The sequence below is a fragment of the Salvelinus namaycush genome, chromosome 34, assembly GCF_016432855.1.
Source record: "Salvelinus namaycush isolate Seneca chromosome 34, SaNama_1.0, whole genome shotgun sequence".
NCBI classification, from domain to species: domain Eukaryota; kingdom Metazoa; phylum Chordata; class Actinopteri; order Salmoniformes; family Salmonidae; genus Salvelinus; species Salvelinus namaycush.
In genome coordinates, this window is record NC_052340.1 from 33,736,522 (window position 1) to 33,746,778 (window position 10,257).

At 42.7% G+C, this 10,257-nt stretch overlaps 3 protein-coding genes across 3 annotated transcripts; 2 read left to right on the forward strand and 1 right to left on the reverse strand.

Annotated features, from left to right (window-relative positions):
• The first annotated feature begins 3,337 nt into the window (after positions 1–3,337).
• Positions 3,338–4,312, forward strand: LOC120028495 (olfactory receptor 2AT4-like). The gene has a single exon (XM_038973697.1). It carries the CDS (start codon positions 3,338–3,340, stop codon positions 4,310–4,312), a length of 975 nt encoding a protein of 324 aa, XP_038829625.1.
• A 1,350-nt stretch (positions 4,313–5,662) lies between these two features.
• Positions 5,663–6,613, forward strand: LOC120028497 (olfactory receptor 2AT4-like). The gene has a single exon (XM_038973698.1). The coding sequence runs from the start codon at positions 5,663–5,665 to the stop codon at positions 6,611–6,613; it is 951 nt and encodes a 316-aa protein (XP_038829626.1).
• A 985-nt stretch (positions 6,614–7,598) lies between these two features.
• On the reverse strand, positions 7,599–7,991 carry LOC120028498 (sarcolipin). The gene is made up of 2 exons (XM_038973699.1): positions 7,902–7,991; positions 7,599–7,613 (listed from the first exon to the last, which is right to left on the reverse strand). The coding sequence occupies exons 1-2, from the start codon at positions 7,989–7,991 to the stop codon at positions 7,599–7,601; spliced, it is 105 nt and encodes a 34-aa protein (XP_038829627.1).
• Between the last annotated feature and the right edge of the window lie 2,266 nt (positions 7,992–10,257).

Sequence of the window (10,257 nt, forward strand, 5' to 3'; positions counted from 1 at the left end):
TGTCATGAAGCCGGCCCAACGCATCTGGCCACCAGTGCGTCTCCTCGGGCCGGCATACATGGCACCAGCCTTACGCATGGTGTCCCCGGTTCGCCTACATAGCCCAGTGCAGGTTATTCCACCTCCCCGCACTGGTCGGGCTACGGGGAGCATACAACCAGGTAAAGTTGGGCAGGCTCAGTGCTCAAGGGAGCCAGTACGCCTGCATGGTCCGGTATATCCGGCGCCACCTCCCCGCCCCAGCCCAGTACCACCAGTGCCTACACCACGCACCAGGCTTCCTGTGCGTCTCCAGAGCCCTGTTCCTCCTCCACGCACTAGCCCTATGGTGCGTGTCTTCAGCCCGGTACCACCAGTTCCGGCACCACGCACCAAGCCTCCTGTGCGTCTCCAGAGTCCTGTGCGTCCTGTTGCTGCTCCCCGCACTAGCCTGAAGGTGCGTGTCCTTAGCCCGGTACCTCCAGTTCCGGCACCACGCACCAGGCCTACAGTGCGCCTCAGCCGGCCAGAGTCTGCCGTCTGCCCAGCGGCGCCTGAACTGCCCGTCTGCCCAACGGCGCCTGAACTGCCCGTCTGCCCAACGCCGTCTGAGCTGTCCGTCTGTCCTGAGCCTTCAAAGCCGCCCGTCTGTACTGAGCCTTCAAAGCCGCCCGTCTGTACTGAGCCTGCAAAGCCGCCCGTCTGTACTGAGCCTTCAAAGCCGCCCGTCTGTCCTGAGCCTTCAGAGCCGTCCGCCAGACAGGAGCCGCTAGAGCCTCCCGCCAGACAGGAGCAGCCAGAGCCTTTCGCCAGACAGGAGCAGCCAGAGCCTTCCGCCAGACAGGAGCAGCCAGAGCCTTCCGCCAGACAGGAGCAGCCAGAGCCTTCCGCCAGCCATGAGCAGCCAGAGCCGCCAGCCAGCCATGAGCAGCCAGAGCCGTCAGCCAGCCATGAGCAGCCAGAGCCGTCAGCCAGCCATGAGCAGCTAGAGCCGTCAGCCAGCCATGAGCAGCCAGAGCCGTCAGCCAGCCATGAGCAGCCAGAGCTGTCAGCCAGCCATGAGCAGCCCCTCAGTCTGGAGCTGCCCCTCATTCCGGTGTTGCCCCTTAGTCCGGTGCTGCCCGTTAATCCAGTGGGGTTAATTTGGAGGGTGGCCATTTGGAGGAGGCTACGGAAGCGGGTTTGACTATGGTGGTGTGGGGACCACGTCCGGAGCCGGAGCCGCCACCGTGGACAGATGCCCACCCAGACCCTCCCCTAGACTTTAGGTGGTGCGCACGGAGTTCGCACCTTGAGGGGGGGGTTCTGTCACGTTCCTGACCTGTTTTCCTTGTTTTTGTATGTGTTTAGTTGGTCAGGGCGTGAGTTGGGGTGGGCATTCTATGTTAAGTGTTTCTATGTTGGGTTAAATGTGTTGCCTGATATGGTTCTCAATTAGAGGCAGGTGTTTGACGTTTCCTCTGATTGAGAACCATATTAAGGTAGGCTGTTCTCACTGTTTGTTTGTGGGTGATTGTTCCTGTGTCTGTGTCTGTTGCACCACACGGGACTGTTTCGTGTTTTCGTTCGTTTGTGTAGTCTGTACCTGTTCGTGCGTTCTTCGTGTATATGTAAGTTCTCAAGTTCAGGTCTGTCTACGTTCGTTTTGTTCGTTTGAGTGTTTTTCGTATTCGTCTTATCCTTAATAAATATTAATCATGTCTGCATACAACGCTGCATTTTGGTCCGACCCTTACTCCTTCTCCTCATCCGAGGAGGAGGAATTAGACAGTCGTTACAACATGTCTTTGAATACTTTGTGTTTTGTGTAGATATTTTGCATCATTACATCATGATTGAAATAAATAAATGACAAAGAACAAGAGAAAACCCCTCATAAACACTTTGAGGATAATTACCTTAGGGAGTAAGGTCAGGTGCAGAATTATGTCATGGGGTGTCAACAGTTATTATAAATTGGACACTGCAAGTGTCCGTGTCAGACATCAGAATTGGGTAAGCCTTGATTTACTACTATGCAGGTCTGGAGTTACATGGCATGTCTTGATAGCTCACTTTATGCATCTTCTTAATGTGTTTTCGGAATATATGAATATGTTCTCTAATCTTTAGATGATAACATTGGATAACTTCACTTCATGACACAAGACTCCATTGAAAGATTTATTGTGAGATGCAGCTTTTGTATTGACATGCCACACATTGGGCAAAAATAGGTTGCTGAATAATGGTTATTCATTATTTTAGTATTATTCTTTAAATGTCTTCATATCTTGACAGTAATATGTAGTGGGACATACACTGAGTATACCAAACATTAGGAACACCTTCCTATTACTGAGTTGCATCCCCCTTTTGCCCTCAGAACAGCCTCAATTCGTCAGGGCATGGACTCTACAAGGTGTCAAATGTTCCACAGGGATGCTGGCCCATGTTGACTCCAATGCTTCCCACAGTTGCGTCGAGTTGGCTGGATGTCCTTTGGGTGGTGGACCATTCTTCATACACACGGGAAACTGTTGAGTGTGAAAAACCCAGCAGCGTTGCAGTTCTTGACACAAACCGCTGCGCCTGGCACCTTCGGCCATACCCTGTTCAAAGGCACTTAAATATTTTGTCTTGGCCATTCACCCTCTGAATGGCACACATACACAATATACTGTATTTCTCAATTGTCTCAAGGCTTAAAAATCCTTCTTTAACCTGTCTCCTCCCCTTCATCTACACTGATTGAAGAGGATTTAACAAGTGACATCAGTAAGGGATCATAGCTTTCACCTGGATTCACCAGGTCAGTCTGTCATGGAAAGAGCAAGTGTTCTTAATATTTTGTATACTCAGTGTATAACATGATGAAAAATGTCATATCACTTGTAATATCAATAAAATAATGCAACGTTAAAACATACCGGTACGCTAGAAGAGATATGTACATTAACCTATAATGATACATATTGTATTAACATCCTATTAATGTACTTTTCACTGTAAAACGTTTAGTGTCAACAACAAAAAGATTTTACTCCGTTGATATAAAATGTATGAACTTATAATACAACCAATTCTGCTACCTAGTTTTTGCCTGGTTTTGTTAATTCAACTTGACTTCCTGAGTTGACATACTGTAAATTAAAGGTGAAAGGCAGCCTGGTAACTTAAGTTAGGTCAAATCAAATTGAGTTGACAAAACTAGGCCAAATAAAATGAGTTACAACTTCATACAATATAACATTTTAAGTCATGAGGGTAACTCATATACTTTACGATGAAATAGATAACATTTCCATTTAGATTTCAATGAAGGTTTCAATAATTAATGAATCCTTTATTTCCGCAGGTTGTCTAAGAGGCCATCATCATGTCAGCTGGGAATCACAGCTTTGTGACAGAGTTTGTCATCGTTGGGTTCCCTGGGCTTCAGCCAGAGTTCTACGGTCTTGCCTCAACTGTATTATTCTTGGTGTATTTTTGCACTACAGTAGGAAATGTGGTTATTCTTGTATTGTTCGCAACAGACCGGGATCTCCACAAACCCATGTATTTTGTTATTTTACATCTGGTTGTTTCTGATATTCTCTTTAGCACCACCACTTTACCAAAGATTATTGCCAGGTATTGGTTTCAAACAGGAGCTATTTCATTCACAGGTTGTTTTGTCCAGATGTACTTAGTGCACTATTTGGGAACTGTAAATTCATACATTCTATTTATAATGGCTTTAGACCGATATGTTTCAATCTGTTTCCCGCTCAGATATCCAATGATTATCAAAAACTCCACTATTCATATTCTCAGTACCACTGCTTGGATTGTTGCGAAAGCCTGCCCATTGATGATGGTAATTAGGGCCTATCCTCTTCCTTACTGTGACTCAAACAAAATCATGCAGTGCTACTGTGATCATATCGCTATAACAACGCTTGCATGCACTGATAGGGCCCCTTATAGTTTTCCTGCTTTTATCTTTGCCATGCTGGCATTACTGGGACCTCTTGCTTTTATTATATTCTCATATTGCTCTATTATTGTGGCAGTTGTTCAGATTGCGAGCACACAAGGCCGCCTCAAAACCCTTTCTACCTGCAGTGGTCAGCTGATCATCATTGCCCTGTATTATCTCCCCAGGTGTTTTATTTATCTGTCCAGTAATATCGGCATTAGATTCAGCACTGATTTACGTATTGTTATTATCATGTTGTATAGTCTGCTCCCTCCCATGATCAATCCACTGATATACTGTTTCAAGACAAAACATATAAAAACAAGCCTTATGAAAAGATTCAAGAAGTCAATTGCTACACAGAAAGATAATGTATTTGCTGTAAGCCAATGATTAAAGTAGATTTTTAATCAGAGATTGAGTTCTGTTATTATGTTTATACATACTTGTCCCTACAACAATATTAACTGAGTACCAAATCCTGATTTCAAGCCAAAATGGACATATATGGCCCTAATGCTGTGTAACAGTAGCAAACACCTTGTTAGATTGACACAGATATAGCATGTAGTGTTTATTGTTGTACAAAGAACATTATGTATTTGTTTATTTTAAATCCGGTTGTTTCTGATATTCTCTTTAGTATCACCATATTACCAAAGATTATTGCCAGGTATAGCCAACGATTACATTTGTTTTGAATCAGAGGATTTTTTATTATGTTCAGAATTCCCTACAACAATATAAACTGAGTACCAAATCCTACCTTAAAATCCCAAACTGACATACAAGGAAGGCCTTGATTCTGTTGAACCTGCTCAGTAGGGAACACATTTCGTTAGATTGACACAGACACAGCATGTAGGGTTTCTTGTTGTAGAAAGAGTATTGCATTAACTCACTGGGTAGTTTTTCCCCTTGTGGCTTTGCCATCTACAGAACTTGTCAACGTCATCACAAATTATTCGGTCACTAAGTAGATAAATTGTGAGCATAAAGATCATTGGTGAAGAGCTTCTCAGGAAGTGTCTTCGTACTCACATTTTAGTTTACTGTAATCGAGGTAAGGAGATTTTTCTAACATCCTTTATTTGATTTTTGGTGTATCAAACTGAGTACATGGATGATGAGTGATAATGGTACTTCGTTTCTCATTTGATTTGCCAACACCTTATTTGAATGTCTGCTTTTAAACTTCTTACACATATCATTGCTTTGTTTGTTTCCTACTACATTTAGTAAATCCACACATAAGGCCTGTTGTTCATGATTAGTATAGCTTTACAGGTCCTGGTTATACATTATGTAAGTCAATACATTCACATCTAATTCATCATATCAATGTACAAATAACACATTACAATTTTCAAAGGTTTACTGATGGTTATTTACAAACCAAAAATATATAAATATATATATATATAATATTATGATTGTTGGCATTGTAAAACAATTCTGTCTGTGAGCTGAAATAATTATTGGTAAATGGACAATGGGCCAAATCCTAACATGAAATCTGCACCCATAACATTTCTTTGTTAAAATCTTCTTTTGAAAATATGCATGATTTACATGAAAGTCACATATGTATACTTCAATTTAGGATTTGACACTGCAGTATCATGAGCAATGTTACATTTGATTTGACAAAAACTCTTAGGCTGCTCTAGGTTGTAATGATGGATAATTTACTATAACATAAATGTTAATTACTTTCCAGTGTTGGTTCTAAGAGAACACATCATGTCAGTGAGGAATCACAGCTTTGTGACAGGGTTTGTCATCGTTGGTTTCCCGGGTCTTCAGCCAGAGTTCTACAGCCTTGCCTCAACTGTATTATTCCTCGTTTATTGTTGCATTTTAATAGGAAATGTTGTTGTTATTATCTTGTTTGCAACTCATAACGTTCTCCATAAACCAATGTATTTTATCATTTTGAATCTGGTTGTGTCTGACGTACTATTCAGCACCACCACTTTACCAAAGATTATTGCCAGATATTGGTTTCAGGCAGGAGCAATTTCTTTCTTTGGTTGTTTCTTGCAAATGTACTTAGTTCACTATTTTGGATCCGTAACTAGCTTTCTCCTATTGATAATGGCTTTAGAGCGATACGTGTCAATCTGTTTCCCGCTCAGATACCGAATGATTGTCAACAACTCAACTATTCATATACTCAATGTCACTGCGTGGGTGCTTGCACACCTTCCCTCTCTTTCAATGGTAATTAGGGCCTATCCTCTTCCTTACTGTGACTCAAACAAAATCATGCAGTGCTACTGTGATCATATCGCTATAACAACGCTTGCATGCACTGATAGGGCCCCTTATAGTTTTCCTGCTTTTGTTGTAGCAATGGTGGTATTACTGGGACCTCTTGCTTTTATTATATTCTCATATTGCTCTATTATTGTGGCAGTTGTTCAGATTGCGAGCACACAAGGCCGCCTCAAAACCCTTTCTACCTGCAGTGGTCAGCTGATCATCATTGCCCTGTATTATCTCCCCAGGTGTTTTATTTATCTGTCCAGTAATATCGGCATTAGATTCAGCACTGATTTACGTATTGTTATTATCATGTTGTATAGCCTGCTCCCTCCCATGATCAATCCACTGATATACTGTCTAAGAACTAAGGAAATAAAACAGATAATGATCAAGCGTTTTAGAACAATACAAGTGCACGTTCAATAAGGACTAATATATTATTTTTTGTTCAATGAAATAAAAATGCTATACTGTAAATTTGTACATGTGTGCTTTATAAGTGTTACATTGCTGATTTCCACGGCCTAACTGAGTATAAAGACAAGGGGTTTAGCTTCCACAACAAACAGCTTGTTTGTTATTGTTTCATCACACAATCAACAGTTAGTCCAGCTGAAGTTCTCTACACTCTTAGAGAAAATGTGCTGTCTAGAACCTAAAATTATTATTTGACTATCCCCATAGGATTATTCTTTGAAGAACCCTTTTGGGTTCCATGTAGGACCCTTTCCACAGAGGGTTCTAAATGGACCCCAAAACGGTTCTACGTGGAACCCAAAAAGAGTTCTATCTGGAACCAAAAAGGGGTTAATCTACATTTTCAAAGAATGTAGGTAGGGTGTGTGCTCTGCTTTTCATGATTTGCGTGCACATGTATTATTTAAAACATCATGTTGGATGCATCAAACAAGAGAAAACATTTTGGGTACAATAACAGTTCTTTTTATTGTAGAGCGTGTAAACAGAATGCTTGCCAACTCATCTCTAACACAACAGTCCCTCTAAGAGGCAGGAGTGAGGAACTGCATGTCTTTCTTAGCAGACAGCTGAAGCAGTGGAGCTATATCTATATCTATATATATCTATACCTTTCAATTTCTTGTATTCTTGTACACATTCTTGTATTCACATGGTCCCATTTGTCAGGGACCACGTGCAACTGCTATGTTGCAGAGTTAAGATAATATAAGATGTATTGTACTTTATTGTCCGTTCACTTTATTGTCCGTTCACTATGTTGTCCGTTCACTATATTGTCCGTTCACTATGTTGTCCGTTCACTATATTGTCCGTTCACTATATTGTCCGTTCACTATATTGTCCATTCACTATATTGTCCGTTCACTATATTGTCCGTTCACTATATTGTCCGTTCACTATGTTGTCCGTTAATGGAAATGTGTCTTTATGCTCACACCCCAAACCCCTGAGACAAACACACACATAAGGGACTGGAAGCAATTGGTCAGACGCATGGATCAGCCGCAGAGAAATTGTAGGGGGTCAAGTGCCTCGCTCAAGGGCACAACAGCAGGATGATGCCAGCAACCCGGGCTGCTGGCCCACTTCTCTAACCACTAGGCTACCTGTCGCCCAATAAGCTTTCAAGATTGTTTGCAACTGCAGTAACTGGATTGGAATGTACCACCCAGTTCCCCCCATTTCTCAGCCCTTCATCTCGCTCCCCCTGTATCTGTCCCCTGGTGGTTCAGGCCTGGTAGGTCTTGACTAGGATCCACATGAGCAGCACAGTTATCAAGACTACTGTGAAGTTCAGAAACAGCTCCTGCACAGACCGGTCCATTCTGCCCTGGGAGGTGTGGCAGGAGAGGAGAAGAAGAATGGGAGTGTGTGGAGACAGGAAGGATGAGGGTCCTCACACCTTGCTTGGGAGGGCAGGTCAGTCTGTCAGGGAGGCCAAAGTCTCTGAAGGTGGAATCTGAGAAGGGGGGAAGATGTTTACCTTGAATTTTCTGGTGACAAATTAAAACTGTATCCCAAAACAACACCTTACTCCAGGGACAGACTGGAACCAGATAAAAGACCTGGGCATTTTACGCCAATTCTATCTCGAGGCCCCCATTATTAGCTGAATGATGATAATTGTGTGCCAAACTTAGAGTTTAGACAGGCCCACTAGGATTAAGGTGGACCAGCCCATTTAACATTTTTGCCAGAATTGCCCTATGACCAGTCTGTCCCTACCTTGCTCTTTCCTCTAGCTCCTACCCTTTCTGTAGCAGGTTGGCATGTATTGTCAGGAATCTTGCCCTGAAGGCAGCTCTGCAGAATGGTCACTAGCTGGCATAGGCACAAAGTCATAAAATCTGATTTTAAACCTAACCCTAACTTTACAGCCAGGTCATCCGTGATACAAGTCAGTATTCGACGTCCATCCATGTTGTCTGAGGACGTCGGGAGATGACGTGGAAACCGTCAACTAGGGGCAACAGTGAGCGCTGTTACCTTGGAGTAGGTTTCGGTTTTGCTCTGGTGTTGTAGATGGGCTATGGCAAACGGGTGTAAGGTTCTGCCTCTAATTCCAAAGGTTGCAAGTTTGAATCCTGCGATAGAAAGTTGTTTTTGATGTAAAAAAATGTAAGCCTATCCCAAACCTTAACATTAATAATTTGGAGTTAATGCCTAACCTTAGGATTTCAGAGTTAATGCCTAATTTTAACCCTAACTTAATAAAACACTTGGAGTTAATGTCCAAACTTAACCTTAAACACTTTGAAATGTGACATTTGGAACAACTTTGAAATGTGATGTTTGAGAAACATGGATGAGACTGTGAGAGCTAGATTAACAATAACACTAACCTTAACAACACAGCTAACCCTAATGTCTAACCCTAACCTGAAATTAAGTCCAAAAAAATCATTTTTGTATTCATGAATTTGTACAATATAGCCAATTTTGACTTCGCAGCTGGCCCATCTAGTGGAAATCATTCAGTTCTGCCTCCAGGGCGAGATTCAAGATTCCTTTCTGTATTTGCAGATGCAGAGAAGAGTAAGTAACTTGACAGACACTTCCCTATCTACAGTGTGTCTATCTAGACAGTATAACATGTCAGCCATTGGGCATTTACCTGGCTGTGTCTGGTGGTGGGTGTGACAGGCAACGGTCCTCTGTAGTCCTGTGGTCGGGGTTTCAGAGTTGTCTGTCTGTCTTCTACAGTCCTGAGGGCCAGGGTCCACCCCTAAAGTAACCTCCTGCCAATCAACTGCCCAAGGTTCAGATATAGTTTCTGGATGTTTGGGCCGTGGGGTGGAGCCGAACCCTCTGAAGCCTGACAATGGAATCTGACATGCAACCACATGCGGACACTCACACACACCTCCTCTGCTGATGAGGGCAGGACCCAGGGGATGGGGGACACAAGTGTTATTTACAAAAGCCCATTGTCTGGGCTGGATTACAGTAGTTCTAAATACAATACTCATTCTTTTAATAATAAGAATTAGAGATGAGGCGTGCTAGGAAAATATGCATGTTGTGCTTTGGCTTGGTTATGGATTCACCTCACGCAATAACCAATGGCTTGGTTATGGATTCACCTCACACAATAACCAATGGCTTGGTTATGGATTCACCTCACACAATAACCAATGGCTTGGTTATGGATTCAACTCACACAATAACCAATGGCTGGGTTATGGATTCACCTCACAATAACCAATGGCTGGGTTATGGATTCACCTCACAATAACCAATGGCTGGGTTATGGATTCACCTCACACAATAACCAAGTGCTAGGAAAATATGCATGTTGTGCTTTGGCTTGGTTATGGATTCACCTCACGCAATAACCAATGGCTTGGTTATGGATTCACCTCACACAATAACCAATGGCTTGGTTATGGATTCACCTCACACAATAACCAATGGCTTGGTTATGGATTCAACTCACACAATAACCAATGGCTGGGTTATGGATTCACCTCACAATAACCAATGGCTTGGTTATGGATTCACCTCACACAATAACCAATGGCTGGGTTATGGATTCACCTCACAATAACCAATGGCTGGGTTATGGATTCACCTCACACAATAACCAATGG